Here is a 25,299-nt window from a genome sequence, read left to right as displayed (position 1 = left end):
GACCACGGACGGTTTTACACCCCAATAGACTTCATTCTGATTTATTGATTCTATATTTTGCTATGGAGCTTCTCTATACAGGTAACAAGAGGGCAAATATGTCAAGACAATCTGTGACTACTACTTCCGGAACAACCCACGATATTATGCTTCCAGGTATAATTTGATGAAAGTCCAGTTGAAGTTGAAAAACAGATGTCACTGATATTTTTTCAGTGGTGAACCTTTGTTTTTTTTTTTGCATTATGGAAAGTTTTACAAAAAGACACATTTCAACAGATCAAAGGAGAAACAAATTAAAACGAATGACAAAAAAAGGCGACACAGTAGGCAACTGGTTGGCCTTGCAGTTCTGAGGAACGGGGTTCAAGTTTTGGTCCGTCCTATGTCGCTGTATGCTTTACAGTGTTACATGTGAATTTACACTTAAATCCCCACGTTTAAACCAGCAAAATATGACAAAGCAGTTGTATTGCGTTTCAGACAATTAAATCACACACACAACACAAAAATAATAAAAGTAACGCAGAATAGAAGTTCAAAGACTGAGTCGATGAGCCAAGCTATGAATAGTCACCAGAGTTGAACACACCAGAGTTGAACAATCAGGCAAATGTTCTTTCCAGAGAATATTCCAAGTCAACAAATGTCCATAAATGTCCAGGAATGAAAGGCAGAATGCAGTGTGGCGTCTACTTGTTGAAAGAGTGGTGGTAAGAAGCTCTGTTGACAGTCCTTCTCGGTCTTCTTATATAGGCACTCCTCGGAACATTCCAGAATTCAGCATCAGAAAAGAACCGCATCATAGTAACACACACACACACACACACACATAACAGCGACACAGACGTTGTAATGTTAGTGCATATTGTTGCGATATGAATAGTTCTCTGTAGCAAACATTTGCAACTCATATATTATTGAGGACAACATTTTGGCCAACGAGGACGATGAAGTTTCACTTCACGCTGATGTTATTGTTTATCACATCCTGTGGTCGTGCTGGTATCAAGCATTTTAATACGAGTGGCAATCGGAATAGCCAAAGCTAGTGAGGCAAAGCACTGTTTTGATCCAACAGCATCTTATTTTCATATTCTATGACCCACGTAGACATAGGAAGCCTTGTTAGACAGACAATTTGCTGCTCTGCAGAGCGTTAAAGTCAGACAGCCGAGATAAAAGTCGTCTGCTACAACATTCTTACTAATTGCTTTATTCTTTCATACATTTGATATGAAAATATGCATCATCCTTATCATCTGTTCGCACTAAGATAATCAAATATCGTTAGACATCGTTAGACATTTGCAACAAAAAGTTTGTCCATTCATCTATTTTGGGTAGTCTTTAAAAACATAATTACTACAACGTCAACCTTAAATAAAAATCATTTTGTTTTCCACAAAATCAACTGCTAAAATATGTGTCCACTACTCTGTCATCAAAGTTATTAAAGCAAAATAAGACCTAAAAGTGAAGTAAATATCGATCATGAACTCAAGTGGAATTCATTTAAACCACAACAATGTTCATGGAAAGTACAGTAATGCACTCTTGCTTGGAGTCAATTAGCCCCCCCTGTGGAAAAATGTGCAAACACAACATTGACACATTATCACCTCGTGCGCTTGTCAACGCTGAACAAAGCATCTGTCCTGTTTACTCACCCGCAGGAGCAGTAGCAACACTAGCATTCATTTGGAATGGTTTTCCCAGCCACGCAAATCCAATATTTACTCTCGCTGCACGTCTGTTTTGACCTCCACCAACTTGTACCTGCAGAAATACTGCATGCACTCTTGCCTGCCAGCTTCAGCTACAGGGATTTTATCAGATAAAAAACACGGGAAAGTAAAATACGGGGGTGAACAAAAAGAAAAGTTTGGGCCCGAAAGAGCTTCGACTTTTCTACAGAGCTGAGGGTCAGGAAGTAAATGAAAAATTGCGTTTTGAAAGGTACAAATTGTAAAAGGTACAAATTGTAAAATGCAATAGTAGTCCATTGTCTCCTCTCCAAATAATGCTTTGTTCCCTATAAGGTGAGAGGTCAGGGGAATGTGGAGGTTTTCAGGGGGGGGGGGGGGTCGCGGTGGCTGAGAAAAACGAGATGATGCGCGATGCCCTGCAGGGTTCCGAAACTTAGCAGCGTGAGGGATCAGACGCCCCCATGGAGGAAATCAATGATCTCATTTTTTCTGTCTCTCCTCATGACCTGTGGCCATCGGCGGGTGTTGGAGTGTAAAGTGGGACTCAAACAGCAATACGTACAAATCTGACAGTTTCAAAATCATGGAGGTGAGTAGTAATGGATGGATGGAGGTGAGTATAGAGGCTTTGCAAATATATATATATATATATATATAGTTTTGGGTTTTTTTTTTTTGGGGGGGGGGGGTCAATGACATTATGACAACACCTAACCTCTTGTAGGGATTTTGTCATGTTGTTGGACCAGCCAGAAAACCATTCTTGAGTGCTAATATTTTGTGTCGTGGCTTACATATGAAACCAGGAAAATCTGGGAAAGACAAAAATATTCATGACGAAAGACACATTAGAGACATTATAGCTTCAATTCGATGGATACTGTCGTGGTCCTGGTGTGTCCGCCGTAGCCACTTGGAAGCAGTTTTTCACTCAATCACGAAGAAGAGTTTCATAACACAGTAATCCGCAGTAATATTAATCATTTCTTCACTCAGGATAAACAATAAATTCCTGTGAGTGTTATTATAAATTTATATGGATGTGATGCTTTACTGTTTCTGGTCAAATATATGTCACTTTAAGGGTAAAAACACAGATGCTATGTGTTAGCCGGGCTATGGCATTTCAGATTGTTATTAGCCTTGAACTAATCTGAATTTACTAAGGGAAACGTGTGTGGTTGTTTTAAATACACATTATGCTTTCTCTCTTTATGTTTAATGTTCTAAATTTCAACAGCAATAAACATCTTAAAGAGTTTTTGGGGGAAGAATTGTTCAGTTTTTCCCAAACTGCGACTTGTTGTAAAATGAGTTGAGGTCATTACCACCATCTAGTGGTTGTATTTAAAAATTTGTCTCACAAATCAAAGCAAAACATCGGCCAAATGATTGCTCGTAGGGCTCAGATTCGATCTCTAAATCCCGATTCATTATTCGTGTTGGCAGTAATGAAATCAATCATTACTCCTTGTACTACAGTATTCCAAAATAAAATGTTATATTTCAACAAATGAAAAACTCACTAGTAAGAACATACACATGTTTTGCCTATCGCCCTCAGAATCAGAATCAGCTTTAATGGCTAAGTGTGTAAAAACACACAAGGAATTTTTCTCCAGCATTCGATGCTGCCCTGTAACAACATTCAGAGCAAAGAACAAGGAACAACATTGCAGCAAGAACAAAGAACAAGAGACATTTCTGTTTATAGGAACTATTCCTTATAAGAAATGAAAGATGTAAAATCTATATAGATAAGTGTGTTAACGTCCCAGAGTGTGAGATGTGAGAAATTTTGATTTGTACTTGAAAATGGTTTACTTTTACAAGGATCCCTCATTTTACTATTGTCAACGGTAGAATCCGAATTGTATTATTTAACCGGTTTCATAGCTAGCTAGCTGGAATCAATCGTCAGCAGTGGTATGTTGGCTCTTGCGCAACTTTCTCACCTTCCTTCCACCACGGTTGTCATCTGCCATGAACTTTCATGCAGCTGCTCAGGCTCGGCTATCGCACGCCTCCTCCACGTAGTTTGTTGTCTAAGTGGAGGGCTGTGGTTATTTGCATGTGATCCATGATCAACTGTAAGAACACACTACTGTATAGCGGCACACATGAGCCCCCCAAAAAAAAATACGTACATAAACGCAGGCTAAAAGCTGTGAAATACAGTTTTTTGTCAAAATAAATTCAGTAGTATGATGTCTGAAAATTCCGATTCGATGATTCCTCTTCCAAGCCTACTCACATCCATATTTGGGTCACCAACTATTCGTGTGCAGCCCTAATGGCTTGTACCTTAAAAAAAAACTCAAAAACAAGGCAGTGCTGTATTTTTAAAAGGTGCAGGATGAATGTTACAAACTCCTGTTATCATACCAGAATTCATGTTGTGTCATGGCAGGTCTTTAGTGCAGCAAGAATCCCACACGATGATTCAGTTCTTAACGATGAATGAATCAGTCATTACTGTCTACCCATCCCCAATGCAGATACTAAGTGACCACTGCAGATAGTTTCCCCATGTTGGTGCTGACCGTGCAGAATGCTCAAATGTGTGCCCGAAGCGCTCACAGTGAACTTAAACCAATCACAGCGAGACGCAGACCACTGAGGGTGAGCACGCATTATTAAACGCAATTACCTTCTATCTGCACAGCTTCACTGGTGTTGTTTTAGGATCAGGTTGTTGAGAAAATGATCCTGAGATTGTGTAGAAGCACCGCAGAGGGGGAAGTGGGTCATTATCAAAGAATATAACTCACATACCATCACTGCTGTTTGGACTGAAATGTAATCCTTTCGCTGTCTGTGTGCGCGGATCTACGCACAAAGGATATGCGCGCCTCTGTGTGTTTAGCGCATTCATCCATATCATGGACGTTCAATATTTAGGCAAAGCAGCTCAGCTGTATTTGCTCAACCTCTTCAAAAGCGCACGCCCGCATGTATTTTTCCGCGGGAGTGACAAGGTGACGCTCGGCTGGAGACAAAAGACGAGGTGTACGCCGGCGTGTTCCCTTTGTCCTTCATAAACCCTCCACCATCTCATTAATAGATGGATAGATGATCAATAGCAGAACACCAGTAGAGGGGGATTAGGATTAGAAATCGATGGCGTTGTTTTCTTCGGCCTGCGGGGGATAAACAGCGCCTTAAGACTTTTGAGGACTATTCATGGATGTGTGTGAGAAAGACAAAGTTCATGGCATACCATCTCCGTTTTAGCACAGACACTCACACACATCTGTTTGCGTCTTAAAAGAAACGTTTTATTCCCCCCTCATGAGCTGTAGGAGGAGGGGGGTTGATTCTACTGTGGCATGCAAACACAATTCTTGCACACTTTGCCAAGTACAATGTGAACGTACGCAAGTGGGAGATCAGATCACAGAGCCACCGACGGCAGGTTCACGCCAAGTTATCTTCCAACTCTCTGAGAATAGCTGGAGATGACTGAAGAGGAGGCAAAGAGCAGAGAAAGAGTGAGTCCAAAAACCTGAGTGGGCTGTGAGAGGCGAAGCGAGGCATTCTGGGTAAGTGAGCCTTTGTCTCCCACTCACAGACATTTAGAAACGTACCCTTGATCTTAGCGCGCTTGTTCTTGCCTTTTGTCTCATCTTGCTCTAACACACACACATTTCTCGATTGGCGGGGGGTGTCAGTGGCTCTCGCTCTTTTGAAAGAACAAAGCCATTTATTTGTGGTTCCCGCAGATCAAAGTTCGGCTTTGTGACGGGCCCCCTTTCCAAACAAGCCCCACAAGCTGTAATTGTTCTTTACGATGATCACATCTTAAAAAAGCAGAAACATAACTTCAATAACTTGCTCATCCGATCACACATAGCAATGTATAGACAGCAAACCCTCCATCCGTCCATTTTCAAACCCGCTTATTGTGGTCTGGGTCATGCGGCGTTGGAGCCTACCCCAGCTGATAACAGTTAAAATATTTATCATGTTAACCATTCTTTTTCTAGACGACAACTGTTTTGAAGTAAGGACAAATCAGAGGTCCGATAACCAGAGATATTTAAGTCACTCACATTTGAAAAATGTACAGGTGTGATCAATTATGCCCGCAGATATAAAGTTACAGGTGTGGACCACCAGTCATGCCCACAGATATAAAGTTGCGGGTGTGTGTTCTGTTTGTAATTATGAGTGTACTCCTTTAAGAGCAGAGGGGGGCGGTGTCAGGTAAACGGGGAAGTAGAAGTAGGCTTTGCAGCAGCTCACGTGCTTCCATGTTAAAAAAAAAAAAAAAAAAAAAGACGTCAGGCTGTAGTACACTGTGCTGGATCGGTTTTCATGTGTGCTGAGTGTGTGACAAGTGCGCAATTGTGCAGTGGCGCAGTTTAGAGGGAACAATGGTCAGGACTACACAAAATAAGCGACGTCTTTCAATATCTATGTATTGTATTGTAGTGTTAAAAATAACAATAATCAAGTCTTGGGGTATTTACAGACCTTTTATTCAGTAATTTTCTCTCGTAAATTTGGCATATCCAGTTTGTCAAATACTCAGTTCACCCGCTGACTGCCACAATAAATATACAACATATTGACATTTGGAAAAAAATAAATAGCCAGGGAAAATACTCATAAAGTACTGCACATGCAAAAAAAAAAGGAACTAACTCGTGACAAGAGTCAGCTTGTGTAAAGTAAGTTAATATTACCTTGCATAGGCTCCTTAATTAGACTAGTCAATTTTTCATACAATTTCCAACTAAATTCTCAAGTTATTTACAGAAATACATATTCATACAAGAATGCCCTACACCTCATTTTATCTACAACTTACAAAATACATTTTGTTCAATCATTTTTCATGATTGTCATTATCCTCTCATTCAAAAACTGCAATTATGTCTCAATAAACATTCAGACATATTGTAGATCTAAATGTGACTTTTTTTTTTAGTTAGTCAATAAGGCATATTAACCCATGGATAAGTAGACCTTGCGTCTTTATAGTGGAAAATAAAAAAATCTGTCATTAACAGTTATGACAAAATAACTACAACAGATGTTTACATAAAAATATTTTTTTAAAAGTGCATTACACTTTGGTGTAATAAAGTGCAATAAATCAATGATCCATCCCGGATGTGCGTACTGCTAAGAAATAAGCGCATCATAAGGACTCCATATTGCATGGCCAATGCTGGCACAGTGCCAAAAGTGCAGAACATATTTCACGCTTTAAAGTGAGATTGTTCTGTTGATCTTTTTTGCAGTGGTTAAGGTCCACGTGCAGCCCGAGCTCTCGTCATCAAAGAGCACTGTATCATTGAATCCGTATCTTGCCTTGTTGATTTCGTAAAATCTCAAAGCTTCCGCTCTGTGCGGCCTTCCTGGTTCTTGCTGGCTCCCCTCTGAGCACCTAAAAGGCAAATGCAGCAAAGGAGGGACCGAAAATCACAATGGGGTAGCATCTAAATACAGTAAAATGAAAAATAAATAATAATACTATATGGACTTACTGCTTCTCACTCCTCATGAGTCATCTTCTGAGCCGGAGTGAGGAGAGTGGACACAGCTCCGGTCCTCCTGAGTCTGGTGGTACCAAAATTGTCCAGCAGAGCGCAGCAATAACAGGATAGAAGAGAGATGACAAAAACATTTTAAAAGTAACCATATTTCTCATCCGTCCATCCATTTTGAGCCGCTTATCCTCACAAGGGTCGCATCGTAGTTTAAAGCTGCAATGTTGAGTTTGATTATGATTTTTTCTTAAAATTGCTCATCTGATATTTACTTTTTTTCCAGATTTTACGTTCATCATATGAAATGTGTGAATTATTAAAGCTATCGTCGCCGTCAAGCAGAATCATCCCATCTCAAAATCACTTTTTTAAGGGATATTTAAAAAAAGCAGTATGCTTAAGTTACCAAAAAAAAAAATCGTTGAATTTACTAATATTCCTTATATTACTATCCAACTATCCATCATCAACAAAACACCACCTTAAAATAATTTTCAATCACTAATTTAACACACCAAAATTGGCAAATTTACTATGGTGCCTTTGATCAAAATGGTAGGACATTTCACTGAAGTCTGTCCTCGTTCTGATCCTCCAACCAGACAAAAAGGCTTTAATAGAGAATTCTCAAAAGCAAATCATCTTCCCAAACGCTTTCTCAAAGGTCCTAAAAGGAGTGATGCAATAAATGAAATGATGAACTGCTTAAACAGTTTTATTGGCAGAAATTAATTTGCATGCACTGACCTTCACGACTGACCAGTTCCTTCTGGGACAACTACAGCGAGCCATTCATGACAAAGCAGGCTCACTCAAATGTATGTATCCTACGGTAACTATTTTCACTCACTCCTGTCTAAATATAAATTTTAACTTTCAATCTTGGCTCCTGCAGAGTGGGAGAAGTGGAGGGGTTCTACAACACTTCTCGGTGGAGCATTCAACACTTTAAATCGGTTAATAATGCGTAGTAATAACAGACGACAGACTAATAGCATTATTTGCACATAGGTTTCCTCCTGACAGCGACGATAAGCATATAATAAATATGGAGCCAGGTTTTCAAGGGATTTAAGACAAGCCAGGTGTGCAGCTTTAATTATGTAATTGTCAACAATGGTGCACAAGATTCAATGCTCACTTGTACTAACGTGCTTCGTCAGCTACGAAGCGCTAAAAGCCACTAAATCTCTAAAGAAGCCAGTACAAATATCATTTAAAACTTGTAACACGCGCCAACAACTGAAATGTTGCTTAATAATGTGGGATTGGACAAATGTGAATGATGGAAGGTGCTTGTTTAAGACTTTAAGCAGAATTTGAAGTGTTTTGTGAAAATGCTGAGAGACGCGCTCAAGATGGGAAAGAACTGAAAACTTTGTGAACACGTTACAGAATGTCACAGCAATCCGTAGTACCATGCAGATGACAATGCAGGATTGTTTTGTTGCCTTTTATTGCCATGGCATCCCATTTTCTCTCCCAAACCGAGTTATTTCACAACTGCTCTGCAGTCCGCATTGTAGTGTTGAAGGAGCAATACTCTTTTGTTGCTGCGAATGCAGAAACACCTTAAATCATCTTTTGCCTTTGAAATGAGTGGAAATACTATTGATTCGTTCTAGCCTACTAAAAAAAAAATTTTAAGTAGGGAAGATGGCCTTTTTATAAAACCATACAGTGATGGCATATTTAAATAAAATGGGGAATAAACAATTTTTGTCACTAGTCTGCTTCAATTGAAAAAGACATTGTGTTGCTTGGGAGCAGTAAATAAATACAAACGCAAGGAGGCAGTCAATAAGATGCTATATGTGAATCTGTCATTTTTGTAGAGAATAAAAAATATTTTTATGTAAGTATTCCTATATTATCATTCTCTATGGGGCCTCTACTCCCTGAGAAGGGTTGCGTCAGGAAGGGCATCCGGCGTAAAAATTGTGCCAAACATATATGTGCGTTCATCTGAGATGACACGCTGTGGCGACCCCGAAAGGGACAAGCCGAAAGAAACTTACTATGAGTTGGCTCCTCCCCAACATATACATATAAAATTACTTCCTTGGACTATTGTAAAGCAGGGGTGTCAAACTCATTTTTGGTGCGGGCCATATTGTAGTTACGATTCCCTCAGAGGGCCCGTCATGGCATCTTTCGCTTCATCATATTTACACGTGAAATTTATGAATTAGTTTTGGAATCAGAAATCAAGTGCAATGGGTTTTTCAACTATTTTTCATGATTGGTAACACAAAAATGCTTGCAATATCTCAACTTTATCATTCATGACAGGGGTGTCAAACTCAAATTTACAGTGGGCCGAAATTTTAAATTGAACAAAGCCGAGGGTCAAGGTTGAACAAACTAACCTTTTAATATGGAACCAAACAAGTGTGTAATACTTGTAATACCCGCGGGCCAGCTCTAATATTAATTTGAAATTGCCTCACGGGCCAAAAATAATTACGAGTTTGACACCTGTGATTTATGATATGACAATTTGAAATTTTTTTATACAGAGTATCACAAAATTCATGGGAGTTGATATACATGATTTGCTTTTGCGGGCCACAAAAAATCATGCGGCGGGCTGGATCTGGCCCCCGGGCTTTGAGTTTGACACCTGTGCTGTAAAACCTTCCTATTTAGAAAGAGAATTAGCGCCATCTTGTGAGGTTTGAGGACATTGCTGAAGGAGTTAAAAAAAAGCGCAAGGAAGTGCATTTCTCAACAAAATGTGAATCGGGATATTTGTGAATAGAGTGAACCACGACTATGTGGTCATTTATAATTATTACAAAATTAAAATGAGCATATTAATGACACATTTTTTTATATAATTGTCTCTCAGCATTTTACACAATCATGAATCGGGTATTAAAGAATATTTTACAACAGAGCACTTCTGAATGTTTATAAGTATAAACGCTGCTGGCGTGTACAATTAGTCCAGTATGTCAAATGACTCTTAACTTACATTCTGGTAACTTACAGTGTAACTTGAGCTAGAGTTTAGCTTACGACGGCCAAGAACTGGAGAGTACACCCAATATCTTCCATCTGCATACTGATGGATGGACAGACGTGTGTATGCAGGCATGGAGACACACACACACACACACACACACACACACACACACCCATACAGACACACGCACGGTAGAAAAATGAGATGCTGATTTTTGAGAAATAATGTATGAATTAAATTAAAAACAATGGCACAAATGGTGGAATGATGGTGAGCTCTGCATGATGTTGACTGGGTGTCTGAATGCAGGTTGACAGATATAAACATCATGCAGTGCAGGAAAGTGTTTTTTTTTTTTTTTTTTGCTGATGCATTCAAAACGACACCCGCTGGCACTGGCAGCCTCATGCTTGAGAAACTCCCACAAGTGCGTGCACACCATAACGCAAGCACTCCTTCTCACCATCATAACTCTATCACGCTGTCCTGACTGGGCCACTGTGAGGAGACCCAGCAGAGCAAAGGGAAAAACAAAAGGAAGCAAAGATGGATTTTCTCTCACTTGCTGCAGTGAGCCACCAACAGGGGACAGAATTAAAATTGTTTTCAATTTTCATTTAGGCCAGCAGTCCCCAACCACTGTCCTGTTGACAAATAATGGTCCGAGGCCCACACACAGACTGAAAAAAAATAAATGAAATAAATGAAATATATATATATATATATATATATATATATATATATATATATATATGTGTGTGTGTGTGTTTGTGATGATCAGAATATCAAAGAAGTTTTTATTTTGAAAATAAGGTATATCTGTCTGTGTCCCCTGTACAACAAAGTGACACAGTAGTAAGAAAGTGAGCAAACAAACCAGAAAATATTAATCATGAATAAATAAATAAGCGCTTTTTGGAGAAAAGGACAAATGATGAGACAAAAGGAAAAGACAACAATTTTCCAGTCAGCTGCTTGGATTCAAATCAAGGCAGAACACCTTGAGCAGTGGTCATCAACCTTTTTGAAACTGACAAGCACTTCTCGGGTACTCATTTTGCAGAGGGCTACTAAGTTTGATATACAGATGGCAAAAAAAAAAACATTTATTTAGTTATTTCAGGGAAGGGGGGGGGTCATCCCCTCATTGTCATACTCATTAGCTTGTCATCACAGACGCCCCTGTTTGGTCATGTGCTCCAATTTTGACCTTTGAACTACGCCATGTAGTAGAATTATTATGCAATAAAGTATTTTGACTATATCATCACTTTTAGGCATATTTTCCAGTTCCCAGTACCATGCCAGGCATGTTGCTAATTTGATTACTAAGAAACTTGTGATTTGTAATTGCTTACTAAGGTTTCTTTTTCTGCAAAGTACATGCTCATTTGTCATTTTGTTAGTAACTGCTGCTGCATAGTCAAATGGCCACTAATAATAACAAAACCATGAATGAGCAAAATTAGCAATCGACCGAATCCGCAAAAAGTGAACCGCAATGTATGCATGTATGTGAAAAAGGTCCATGGCGCCAAAAGGTTGGGGACCGCTGATCTAGATGTCTGTCTCTCAGCTTTTAAAGGAACTATACGCCTATGTTGAAAAAATAAAAACGAACAAAAAAATGAGGACTTACAAAGTAGATATCGGAAACCTGCACCTCCCCATCCAGTGAGTTGTGGCTGCTGGAGACGGAAAGCTGATTGCATGAGTCTTGTGGCACCGGAGTGCTCGATGGGTCGCTAGCAGGGAGAAGGGGGGAGGAACTTTGCATGGAAGAGTGAGGGGACGCAGGACAGATGGGGGCAAAAGCTGAGGACGGCTGCAGTGTGGTTGCATTTGAGGCCGAAGGCTTCGCTGAAGTGGAGCATGTGGGTTGCGTGGCCGTGCCTGCGAACGCGTGCGTGAGGGGGGACGGGGGAGAGGTGAGTGGTTGGGTGGAGGGCTGGATGGAAGAGGAAAGTGTGGAGGAGGACTGGCAAGCTGATTGAGCAGTGCTGGAGGAGGACAGGAAGGTGGGAGGAAGGGTAGAGGAGTAATGTGCAGATGAGGGACTGAAGGGAGGAGGATTGGATGGAGGAATGAAGCTGGGCTGATTGTCAGCTGGCGAGGTTGCTTCTGTCCTCTGTGTGAGCTCTGTGCTGGATGGAATTTTACTGCAGGGACCAAGAAAAATAGTTTATATTAAAAGATAGCAACCTATTGATATTATTCCACAAAAAAATTAAAAATTAAAATACATGTGTGTACCTCAGCTCGACCTCTACTATAATGGTGTCCTGCTTCTTCTCATGAAGGTCAGCAACCTCCTTGTGGGACCTAAAATAACGGCAACATGGCATGTAGAACATTACTTACTAGATGCCGTTCATCTTTTTCTATTCCCCCCCACTCACTTGGCCACATTGGGTGAGAGCAGTAGTTTCCTACATCGCGGGTGCTCCGGTGTATCGAAAGGGGTGGTGGGTGAGGAGTTGTTTGAGGAGAGCGTGGTGGCAATAGATACTGTGGTGGTGTCTTCGAAGGAGGGAGGCGTGCTGGGTGGTTCTCTCCCTAATTGGTAAACGAGAAGAAATGAAGACCAGAGCCTCAGTCTTGCATTCAAAGGATATTTCACTTGGCTACATTTAAGATTAAGAAATCACTTGGTTGGCCAACTGCCATCTTTCAATTCGATACCCGTCATGCATTACGAGAGAGGGTGTGAAAATGTGAAATCCATCTCAGCTAAAACGTTTCAGCAAATATCCCGCAGTCCGTTTTAGTCTTAAATACCGAGCAAGAACTCCGAATGAAAAATCCACAGCTGGGTCATTTTTGCCCAGTTTAGCAGAGGGATAAAAGTGCAGGGCAACCTTTCTGACTTTCAGAATTGGTGAATAATGTCGGACAGGCCAAGGAAGAACCTACACATTGTAGACAACTGGAAAATATAACCCCCGCAAAAGAAAGATGTGTTCACGACGGCTTGGATGTAAGCCTACACTAAAGACTACAGTTGAAGTTGGGAAAAGTTTTGCTTGTACTTTATTTTGTTGGCAGAGCCGCTACTCTGCTGCCGAGCTGTTCTTTATCCAAATGATCAATAAGGGTTGACTTTATCCCATTTAAACAGAAAATGGAACACTCAAGTAGAGACAGTTCACGTTAATAGTGTGCTGAAGTTCAGAGAGAAACAATGCAAATACGAAACAAAACAGAACAAAAACAGCCCTTCATCTTTTCAGTTGTGTTACTTGTGATGGTTGTCAAATTGCTCAGGGGTCATTATCGGATCTATTGGAGCTTGCAAATTAGTTTTGCAAAGTAAACTTGCAATGTGTGTTGAATGAGTCCTTACCAGTGTCCTCCTGCACCAGGAACCTGTGAGGCCCTCGCAGGCTCTCCAGGTTTTCCTGCCTCCCATCACTCTGCATGCAAGGCTGACCGGTCGACCCAGATCCACCAGCAGTAGATTTGAACATGGCGAGAGCTCCTCGACCCCTTTTAGAAGGAGATGGTCTCAGTGCTGTGGAAGGAAAGCGTAGACAGATAAAGATCGTATAGTGTTTTTGCACAGTGTATGTAAACTTCTGGATTAAACTGTATGACCACACTTTCACCCCCAAATCACTCATATCTCAAATCATCTTTCCCCAGTGACATGAATGAAAACACCACTCACAGCAACCCTTTTTGAAGACGACGCCGCTACAAAATTTGTAGAAGCGCTCAGCGTAGAAACCAGGCCTGTGAACGGACACGGTGTCCTGAGGGGGGGTTAGGGAAACAAATGACTGATATCAGACTACAGCATTTTATGAGCACATCATAAAAGGCTTACTAAAATGAATGAGGCAGATGCGGTTTTATCATCTTAAAATGTTTTAATTCTACATGCAAGAGAAATCTACTCACTCCGTCGTGAATGAGAGACTTCCAGGTGTGCTCCAATTTCTTGATCAATCTGTAACATAACCGGGTTAATTAGGTGAACTATTTGACGTTTCAAACCCGTTAACGACTAATTTATGACAACAAATGGATTTATCTGTGGTAAAGTCACACTTCCGATTTAAGTACAGGTTGTACAAGGCTGCACGTACATTTTTCTTTTGGATCATTTTAACTTTTTATGGCTCACATCTATTTGTAATGTGCAATGTAGTTATGCCAAGTTCTCATCTAATCTAAATTCTTTCATGTGATGTTACTTTGAGTATGACTACAATAGCCATGAACAGCAAACAAAACTGAGTTCTTGACACTACTCTTAATCTTATAATTTCATATACTAATAGTGTAAACCATAAATGCACCAGAAACTTCAATCCCTAAAAATCCATCCATCCATTTTCTTTCACTGCTTATCCTAAACAGTTCAATGTAATTTCAAACTCATCTCAAAACATTTCCCTAAAAAAATAAATGGCTTACAGATTATTTGAAAATACACAGGAAGTGCCTATCTACAAGCCAGTGACTCTTTTTGAATGTCAACTAACAACAACCCAGACTAAATTTAGCCCCTCCCATACAGACATACAAAAAGCATCTCTCAATCAAGATGTATCCCTTCAACATATTTTTGGGACAAATTTCTCAGCTACTTTAGTCTTAGTCAGGGCGTTGGCAACATCTTGTGAATGATGAAAATAAAATAAAATACAGGCTCTCCATAACTTCCACTAACAACCAAAGCTAAACTTTGCTTGTCTCTCAGTCGAGCTTTATCATATGAACACATTTTCTTGACATCGATTTCTACTTTCCTATTAAGAAAGGGCTTTGGCACTACCCTGTGGCATCTTAGAGAATAACAGCAAGCACACAAAAACTAGCAAATTGATGAGGCTGTGTTCCAAATTTGAAAAAAAAAAAAAAAAAAGGGCAACTAGGAAACTTATAAATAGCGACTGCCAATAAGCAGGGGTACATTGTACTCCAAAAAATGATAATGATTCAGAAGATATTCAATTTTGTCTCACATCGATATAGTTATCTCAAATGAGTCAAAGGATATGCAAAGTGACTGACACAATGTACCATAAATCTTTAAAAATTCTCACGGTGACTCAAAGTGACTTTAGGCATCAATAGTAAGTGAATCATTAAAATTCGGGTCTTATACCGATAGGACTGCAGAATGTCGATGATACCAATGAACAGAAGAAGGTGCTCGCCTTTGCCTCCCACAGCTGGAATGCCACCCATTCTGCAAACAAGAGTAGAAAAGTTACTATTGTGTGTGTGCGCGTGCAGATGATAGCCTTGTGAGACTTACGTGTCATCATGGTCTAGAGATCCCCTACATTTGGACCCTCCCTGTATAGACTCAATTGCAGTGGAGTACAGAGCTTTCTGGGCTGCAGGCCGCATTTCATCCACGCCACCTGCTGGCGAACCCTGGAACTGGCACTCTCTTTGTGCTTGCGTCTTATTATGGACCCCAAGGAGCAAACTGTAGTCCATAATCTTAAAACTTTCCAGGACCTGACATGGAACACATATTATAAAATAATTTGAGGAAATAAACAATTTTGTTTGACTTTCCCATTTTTTCCGTTTTTATTTCCCTACAGGTATGCAGATACATATTTTCAAACGCAATCCTGTCTCTCTCTTACCAGACAGTCTCGTTGCAGAGTTTTCACCAAGGCATTGTATGTGTCTTGGTCCAAACTGAGGCCCTCAGGAACATCACTCAGAAAGTCCAGATCTTTAAAAGTGGGTCTGGTTTTCTCCCGCTCCTTCTTAGACGCTCGCCTCTTGTAAGTGGAGCCCTTCAAGTCAAATTTAAGATGCATGCATACAGAGCGCGGGAGAATATTGTTCATCACGACAACTCTGATGTTTTTACCCCCGCATTGGACACAATAGAGGCCAAAGAACTTTGGCAGCAATGTCCGAGGGTTCTGGTTCAAGTTCTGAGAAAGAACAAGGCAGAGAATGAAGAAGATTGTAAATTATTTTTATCAGTGTAAAAAAAAATAAACCTTTCAATTCATTCCCAGTATTTTATGTACTTTATATGCACTGCTCATGAAAAGTTAGTTCCTTTGTTAGAGAACAGCACGGTGTGTAAAAAGTACTGAAAGACTGTACAGCCATCCATTTTCGTAGCCGATTATCCTCACAAGGGTCGTGGGAGTGCCGGAGCTTATCCCAGTTGTCAACGGGCAGGAGGCAGCGTACACCCTGACCGGGTTGCCAGCCAATTGTAGGACACGTAGAGACAAACAGTGTCACTCATAATCACACCGAGGGGCAATTTAGAGTTTCCATTTAATGTTGCATGTTTTTGGGATGTGGGAGGAAACCGGAGTGCCCGGAGAAAACCCACACAGGCACAGGGAGAACATGCAAACTCCACACAGGCGAGTCCGGGATTGAACCCGGAACCTCAGAACTGTGAGGCCAACGCTTTCCAGCTGCTCCACCGTGCCGACAACTAGACAAATTCAAAAGTTTAGTTGAAGTTTAGAGAGGGCCAAATCAAGTTCACCTGTAAAAATTAGAATGTGTTCCATTTCAGACTGATCCTGAAATGTAACCTTCTAAGCCAAATATTCAAATTTTTGGGAGTAGTTTTGATCTTCTAAAGCACTTTGTGTACTTTTGTATGAAAATATCAATAAATGTTGCATGTCGTTATGCTCACATTTGATTAATTAAACTTGTTCTTCAGTTATTTCATTGTTGGATGCTTGGCCCTCCCTGCTGGACAGCACGACACATCCACGACGTCTTAACTCAAGCTGTGGTGTGCTAAGCCTGTTAAGGAGTTCTTAGCTAGGTTCAACCACTCTTCAACCACTTCTGTCTGCTTGACAGAATTCATAATTAGAACGGCTGTGTCCTAACAAATGACTTATCTCTGTAATCTAATATTACTTATACATGATGAAACTTACCATGTAGTAGCCAGGAAGCAGTTTCTGGAGAAACTCTGCCTCCTTGTGTTGGACAGTTTTGATGATGAACTCATCATCACGCGTGACATAGAAAATGGACCCGCTCGCTCCAGGATTGGTTAACTCGATCAGTGGCTCGTTACATAGGGAATACTGAAAAGGAGCACACAAAAGCACAGCTGCGATAAAACCGATGCAAAATCTTTAGGGAACACAGATTGATTTGTGATTTTCCGATGTTTTATATCATCAGCATACTTTTAACGAATGAGGACGGATGCTATTTTTGTAGGTTTATTAAAATTTACCCCGCTTGCTGGTAGATATTGTACACCAGGAGTACTTTTGGCCCCGATACTCTACCATTGGAAGTTCACAGGAGGCCATGCACACCCCCACCCACACAAAAGTATTTGTAATTTTGTTCCATTTTTAGTTTGTATTACTGTATTGTCATGTTGAGAAACAATGGTGCGACTCTTGGCAACCTGTTCTGCAACAGTCTATGATGGCCTTCTGTGGTAGAAAGTATCTTCTTCCCCAGGTAGTGTGCTATGTACGTTTGCGTAACCATAATTGGGATATTATCGTGCGAAGAGTGTAAAATTGTGTGGCAGGAGTTGTTTTATTTGATAAATAGAACTCTGTTGATAGTGTGTCTTTAAGGATAAGAGCAGACCGTAATACAAGTGATGCATGAACTGTGTAAATGTTACTAATTTAATAGTCCCCTTGATATTGTTTGTAAAAATACTCACTTGATTATTATTTAGCCTGTGTGGGCTTATTTACCCAGCTGTATGTGGATCTTTCTCACGTTCAAAGTATGAAGCCCTGATATATAGTGCAGTTCATTCTTGAATGTGTTTTTTTGCTTCCATATTAAAAATGGTTCTAATACCCATTAATTGGACACTCTAAATTGGCCCAAGGTGTGATTGTGAGTGCGACGGTTTTTCTCTATGTGCCCTGCGATTGCCTGGGAACCAGTTCACCCCGCCTCCTGCCCGGTGACAGCTGAGATAGGCTGCAGCACTCCCTGCGAGTCTTGTGAGGATAAGCGGCTAAGAAAATGGATGGATGGTTCTAATCCCTGTTTTAAACAGGTATTTGATTTTAATTCGTGACATGTCATGTTTTGTTTTAGTCCATGTCAAAAATTTCAGAGCAAAATTGAGTATTCTCATATTTTTAAATAAAAAATAATTGTTATTTTAATATAACAGTGTTATTCCATTTGGTTTGAATGACCTTAACATAACATAACATAACATAACACATTGAAAAATGTATTTGTGGCCCTTCAGAATTTGTATGCGAGTACCCCTGCTGTACCACACTAACTGTATGTCCCGGCTGAGTTTAAAAAAAGGAAGGTTTAGTCTTCTAATCTTCCTCTGGCACAAGGCGTCAGTGTGAGCTTAAACGCTGCAGCCAAGTGCAGCGTGTGCCAGCGCATGGATGCAAATGTGCATCCCCACATGCATGTGTGACGGCATGTGAAACAGCTCGGTTTGGGTTGCCTTAGATAGCTACGTGTAAATGTGTATGGGGGTGTTTTATTTGATAACTGGAAGAGATCAGAGAGAACGTCACACAAATCTGCAGTATAATTAGCTCATGGTAAAGAGAAAGCTATTACGCTCCAAACATGAAATCTATCAGGCTCACGAAAGAAAATTGTGTAGCACTCTGAAGTGAATTAAATGATCATCTTACGCCTTGGTAATTGGTGCTTGAAGCCGTAATGGTTAATATGGCTGTTTTTATCAAGCGTGCAACAAATTGATATACGACGCCTCACCTACTGTAGATGCATTGAATATATGCATATTAAAAATGCTGACTTTTTGCTCTATCTTTTTGTTTCCTGGCCATGAGACAAAACTAGAATATCGTTTTACTTTCTATTAAGATTAAAAACATTACCAGGTAGTCGTCTGGTCGGATCCCAAACAGTTCCCTGAAGTAGCGGAAAGCCACGGGAGCATATGTTTTAAACCTGAAGTCTGGAAAGTGGTGAGCCGGTGTGAGGTTACTGCCCTCACTGAGAAAACAGGATGAATAAAACGAAAGCGTAGGTTACACGCCGCATTCGCTAATATATCAATTATGCTCACACAAGCGTAAATAGTACACTACCTGGGGAAGAAGATACTTTCTACCACATAGAAGTCCTGCATGAGCACATCTCTCTCGGGCTTGGAGCTGAGGTTGCCTACACTATATCCTATCCCCAGTTGGATGGCTCCTTTTAAGGCAGAGGAGGAAGTCTGTTGGCAGCAGATAAAAGAACACGGTCACGTGTAGGGCAGCTGATGGAATCTCGAAGCAAAGCTCACATAGCATTACTTGAGAATCAAATCTGACTAAAATATAAATGAAAAATTAAACCATTTTTGCTTGTTCAACATCAGGAATTCATCATTGCTCTGTGCTCCTTCTTATGTGTGCGACGTGGCCCCCTGGGGCACAGCATAAGACAGGTATGCAAATGCTAATAGTTTCACAACTACTGCATGTGAATCTGTAAAGTGCTGTAATATTAATTGTTTTCTGCAGAGGATAAAGAATATATGCCTATGCCTCTGAGTATTTTTATATTTTTTGTCTACATCTGTTGCACCATTTGTGTTTATGTATCAGTTTAAAGAGGTATAACATTGCCATGAAGATGTTATTCACTTTCCCCTCTATGCAGTGTCTCATTATATGTTAGCATTATGCTAGCATACTTTAAGGCAACGTTACACGTGAATCTCTGGTGACAAAATTGGTTAGAGCCTTTTTTACTATCATTTACAAAACTGCTACTTGTTTTAAAGTGAAAGGTATTACTGCTACCATATGGCGGTCACGTCTCAAAAACTTTATTGGTAAGTCAAAGCAAAGAAATCTGCCAAATGGCAGCGCGTACCAGGAAAAACTCCTGACTGGGGGCCCTTGCACCTCAAGGCACCACTATACAAGCAGAAAGATACAATGTGAAGAAGAGGGAACGCTAACCTTCTTGTATGTCGTCTCTCCTGAGGCATCTACTCTTCTGTGGCCAATTTTCTTCTCATGAGCTTGGCTTGTTCCAAATGGGGACGGCATCTGTACAAAAACAGTAAGTATATCATATACTTGTAATTCATTATTTTTGTTGCAGTGGAAAACACAAGAATTGGCCAAATATAAAAATGAACAAGCACACTCACCTCTACATGATCCCTCCCAGCTGGCTCTACAGACAAACAGGAGGAGAAATGTAGGGTCAAACATTGGTGTGATGGTTAGAATCACGTCAAAGCGGGCAATTAAGCAACTATTTATCTATTTGTCCAGACCTAATTGGTACAAGCAGCAATGGTTGAACTCAATATTTATTCAACTGCTTCCTATCTCAGTTTTTACATGACAAACATCACAGCACCACAATTTCCAAAGGCCCTGATAATGTGTATTATTTGTACAAATGTTATTTGAGCATCTAGAGGAAGTCAAATTGGAAGAGATGTAGGCTTTGGGCTTACATTTAGCCAGAACAACCACAAAAACAGAAGAATAAAGCGAGTCATGATTTTGACTTTTTCATTGATCAATTTTTTCCATTCTTCGCTAATTTAATTGATGGAGTTCTTCCACGCCAAAGTCAACCAAGCATGTATTTGTGGATCTTGCTTTGCGCGCTGGGTCTTCTCCTGAATATACTTGTAATAGTTAATCATTCCCACACAGTAAACATTGTTCGAGATATTGCTATGTACAATTAACAACAATTCAAAATAAATTAATTAACTCACCGAGCAGAAGAGTTGAGTCTTTAGCAAAGGTTTGATACCCAAACAAAAACACAAAGTACTAAAATGTTAACGACAAAGCAATCGGACCAGAGCAGTTTTGCACTCCTGAGATTCCTATTCTTGGAAGAATTACATTGGTACTGAAGAGCAAAAACCCTTCTATTGGATTGACTTCCTCCTTAATCTGGCCGCCACCATTGGTTGATGTCTGGAGATCCCATTGCAACCAACCACAAACGGGGATTAGGACTGCCTACAACTCTCCAGCCAACAAAGAGGTTGTTTTGGTACTTGGACTGCATGTTAATAGAAGGCGAGAGCAGCAATGGTATAAGTCAAAGGCAAACTAAAAAAGTGTAATCTACTTCAAACCACAACCAACCGCTTGGCGTGCGTCCTCGTGCGGAATTTTTTAGGCCCTGCCAGTGTGAAGATCAAGCACAAAGTAGGGATAATGAACTTTTAAGCCATGCTGGAGCAAAGCGTTTGGAGCAGATGTTGCTTCATCGCTGAGGATGAACAGCCGAATGCAAAAAAACAAAAACAACAACAAAAATATTTGCAGATAGACAGAAAGAAAAGGATAAACTATGGAAAATGTGCTGTTTATTTCCTTGTATATGATTTCTTTCTTTGGAGTCACTACCCATCCATCCAATTTCTGTACCACTTATCCACACTAGGGTCGCAGTTATGCTGGAGTTTATCTCACCTGACTCTGGGCAGGGTACACCTTGAACTGGTGGCCAGACAATGACAGGGCACATAGAAACAAACAATCATTCACACTCACAGTCACACTAATGGACAATTTAGAGCACAGGTGTCAAACTCAAGGCCCGGGGGCCAGATCCGGCCCACCGCATGAATTTATGTGGCCCGCAGAGGCAAATCATGTATCAACTTCCATGATTTTTTTGTTCAAATCTGTAACAAAATCTGAAATTGTCATATCATAAATGAAAACGTTGAGATATTACAAGCATTTTTGTGTTACCAAACAACAATAGTTGGGAAAAACCCATTACCCTTGATTTCTGTTTCCAAAACTAGTTCATAAATTTCATGTGTAAATATCATGTGGCGGTTAAGGATTTTTGTGGTTTCACAGCCATAACGGCCTTCTAAGGGAAACCGCAAGTACAATGTGGCCCGTGACAAAAACGAGTTTGACACCCCTGATTTAGAGTTTCCAGTTAACCTACCGCACATGTTTTTTGAGATGCAGGAGGGAACCAGAGAACCCGCGGAAAAAACATGTTGGTATGGGAGAACATGCAAATTCTACACAGGCGATGCTGGGATTCAAACCCCAGTCCTCAGAACTGTGAGGCAGATGTGCTAACCAGTCTCCCACCATACCACCCCTGCCCAACCACGAAGTGTCAATTTAAAGAGCCAAGTAAATCATTTGTTAGCTGTTTATTTCTGAAAATGTCTCTGTGAGCCTAATTCAAGTATTTAAAGGCACAATTTTTCCATAAAACAATGCACTCAGACATTCAAATCTGTGGATTAATGCTGTAACAAAGCCTGTCAAACATAACAATGAGGATTAAGATGCGGCAGAGGCGCACGCACACACATGGAGGATTAGGGTTAAGAAAGAATTTTGTGTCATGAGCTCTGAGCAACACACAAGAAATGCGACCTGTGAGGACGCTTGTTTTGACTCACCAAATAGACTCATTTAAACCTATTAACAGTAGGAAGCTAATTTGGAACTTGAATTTTAGTCAAATCAAATGATATCAGAGAACGATGTGTCATATTAAATGAGATGCACTGAGTGGTTCAGTTCAGGAAGCATAATCTCATGTATTTATGCTAATCATATGCACCACATTAAGCATACGCATTAAGACTGCGCACTGAATATGCTGATGTAACTCTTAATTTATGTTTGGATCTAAACATGAAAAAAAATGCGGTGCGTACTCTGCCGTGTTGCTTTTTTTCTGCTGAATTCTCCACAGCAGTTCTTGGTTCGATATCAAGGGATTAGTGAGTGCGTGTGTGTGTGTCTGTGTGTGGTTTATGTTATAATTCCATGTCGCATTACATAAGGCACTTATCATATCTGGGAGGCAAGAGAGGGGAAAAAAAAAGAGACATGCAAAGATGTGGAGAGGCTGAGGAATTACATCCTGTAGTGATGTGTTAAGAACGGGTTTCATGCTTCTGTATGTACACAAAACAATGACCAACAATTCCGATACAGTCAGTCCCTCTACATCTCTCCTACAAGAGTTTTATATCTCGAGCTCCAGTTTTGAGTGACGGCATCACAAACAAGCCACCGTGGGGCCATTTAGCAACGGAAACCAGCTGTGACTGAATTTGCGATACACCTTTATCTGACATTATTTCATTGCAATAACAATCCAAAGGAAACTAAAGCTATTTTTTTTTCTTTTTGCAAGAATACATCGTTTGTGCCAGCACTAATCAAAACACGGTATTCTGATTAATAATACATTAGTGTAAACAAAACAAAAAAAGGATAATGGAAGTGGAAACAATGGATAGTTTCAGAAAAAGGTTTTATGTTTTGCAGTTTTGATAATTGTGTAGTCGTATGTGGTCAACCTTGACATTTCCACTCTGTCCTAGAGGAATACGGTATACATCTATTAACTGTCTGAGCCGGTTATCCTCACAAGCGCTACGGGAGTGCCAGAGCTTATCCCAGGTATCAATTGATATAATTTATATTAGTATAAAAAACATGTTCATACATCCAACCATTTTCTTAGCCGCTTATCCTCACGAGGGCCGCAGGGATTGCTGGAGCCTATCCCAGGTGTCAAGGGGCAGGAGGCGGGGTACACCCTGAACTGGCTACCAGCCAATCGCAGGGCACATAGAGACAAACAGCCAGTGGCACTCAATATCACACCCAGGGGCAATTTAAAGTGTCCAAATAATGTTGCATGTTTTTGGGATGTCAGAGGAAACCAGAGTGTCCGCAGAAAAGCCACACTGGCAGGAGGAGAACATGCAAACTCCACACAGGTGGGGCCGGGATTTGAACCCTGGTCCTCAGAACTGTGGGGGAACGACACTTTAAAGATGCTCCACCGTGCCGCACACTTTCATTCAATCATAATTTTTTTAATTTACCAAAACTCAAAGTTTTTCTGTTTAACATTTGTAATGGTACAGTGGGGAGCACAGCGGCTCAGCTTGAAAGCGTTGACCTCACAGTTCAGAGGTCCACATCTGTGTGGAGTTTGCATTTTGACCCCATGCCTGTGTGGGTTTCCTCCCACATCCCAAAAACATGCAACATTAGTTGGACACTCCAAATTGCCCCGAGGTGTGATTGTGAGCGCGGCTGTGCCCTGCGACTGGCTGGCAACCAGTTCACGGTGTCCCCCGCCTCCTGCCCGTTGACAGCTGTGATAGGCTCCAGCGCTCCCGCGACCCTCGTGAGGGTAAGCGGCTAAGAAAATTGATGGATGGATGATTATAACTCATTATTTCAGTTCAGTTATTTGCCAGTTGTGAACATTTGACTCAGTATCAACCAAACCTGCACACTTACTCCACAGTGAACAGCACCACAAAATGGCGAGCTCTCTATATATTTGGCACTGTAGAGTGGATATAATTTAATTCCGAACACATTAAAAAAAAAAAGTTTTAACACACACCTGTGTCAGCGAGGTCCAGCTGTAGACTTTGCCCAGCTTCCTCTTCATTCCTCCGGCCAGGTTCCGCAGTCACTCGGTCCATCTCCATGACGTTGGCCGAGCCAGATGCGGCGGTTGGACAAACCTACAGTCACGCTACCATCGCGGTGCCGTGGCAGCATTAAAGCCTACACAACTTCAACAGTGTACATTCCAAGTGGTTCAATAACAGGCAGACCGTAGTAGTAAGTAAAAGAATTATGAAGGCGTCCCGCTTCGACTATGCGTCACTTGACTCGCGACGGACGCTCGTGCGGCTACGCTACAGACCCGCCGACGTCACCATTGCACGCACCACGAACAACATAAGCGTAATGGATATATCAAAAGACGGGACGCTAATTGAGGGGGGGGGGGGGGGTGGAAAATACATTAAGTACACGTCGTTACACTCCTTGTCACTGAGTGGAAAGTAACTAAGAACAAATATTTAGCTACTGTAAGTACTAAAATATATATATTTTTTCCGGGTATCATTACGTGAGTAGACTGTAACTATTTTGCATAATGCTTTATTTATTGCTCCCAACATTTTAAAACATCCGCACTTTGTAATCCTTATTAAGTCTTTTTTTTTTTTTTTAATCTTTGCAGGTGACGCTATATAACGTCAAAAAGACGAAATTGGAAAGAAGTCAACCTCGGTCGAGATCTTAAAAATAAAATTGAAAAAAATGGGGCATTCAAAAACCTAAACTGAAAACATACAGGTATTTTTTTTTCAATTAAAAGTGGTAAATTTCGTGTT

General features: G+C 40.6%; 1 protein-coding gene and 1 long non-coding RNA gene across 5 annotated transcripts; both read right to left on the bottom strand.

The window, feature by feature from the left end:
- Positions 1–69: 69 nt before the first annotated feature.
- On the bottom strand, positions 70–5,212 carry LOC133511293 (uncharacterized). 2 transcript variants are annotated; one of them, XR_009797857.1, is made up of 5 exons: positions 5,087–5,212; positions 4,360–4,418; positions 3,665–3,754; positions 1,671–1,819; positions 70–1,581 (listed from the first exon to the last, which is right to left on the bottom strand). It is a non-coding gene; the product is annotated as an uncharacterized LOC133511293 (long non-coding RNA). The 2 variants fall into 2 exon arrangements; XR_009797858.1 differs by lacking the exon at positions 4,360–4,418 and having other exon boundaries at positions 5,087–5,188.
- Positions 5,213–6,181: 969 nt separating this feature from the next.
- LOC133511338 (phosphatidylinositol 4-phosphate 5-kinase type-1 gamma-like) lies at positions 6,182–24,833 on the bottom strand. 3 transcript variants are annotated; one of them, XM_061840147.1, is made up of 18 exons: positions 24,513–24,833; positions 20,272–20,297; positions 20,078–20,167; positions 19,214–19,344; positions 19,001–19,118; positions 17,072–17,224; positions 15,785–16,084; positions 15,442–15,650; positions 15,289–15,372; positions 14,076–14,124; positions 13,843–13,927; positions 13,519–13,686; positions 12,575–12,731; positions 12,429–12,497; positions 11,815–12,334; positions 10,185–10,274; positions 7,205–7,277; positions 6,182–7,104 (listed from the first exon to the last, which is right to left on the bottom strand). In XM_061840147.1, the coding sequence occupies exons 1-17, from the start codon at positions 24,598–24,600 to the stop codon at positions 7,218–7,220; spliced, it is 2,397 nt and encodes a 798-aa protein (XP_061696131.1). In that variant the 5' UTR covers positions 24,601–24,833; the 3' UTR covers positions 6,182–7,104; positions 7,205–7,217. The 3 variants fall into 3 exon arrangements, with proteins under 3 accessions (XP_061696131.1, XP_061696132.1, XP_061696133.1); XM_061840148.1 differs by having other exon boundaries at positions 10,200–10,274; XM_061840149.1 differs by lacking the exon at positions 10,185–10,274.
- Between the last annotated feature and the right edge of the window lie 466 nt (positions 24,834–25,299).

The sequence above is a fragment of the Syngnathoides biaculeatus genome, chromosome 13 (assembly GCF_019802595.1).
Source record: "Syngnathoides biaculeatus isolate LvHL_M chromosome 13, ASM1980259v1, whole genome shotgun sequence".
Taxonomy (NCBI): Eukaryota; Metazoa; Chordata; class Actinopteri; order Syngnathiformes; family Syngnathidae; genus Syngnathoides; species Syngnathoides biaculeatus.
This window is presented reverse-complemented; position numbering and strand designations above follow the sequence as displayed.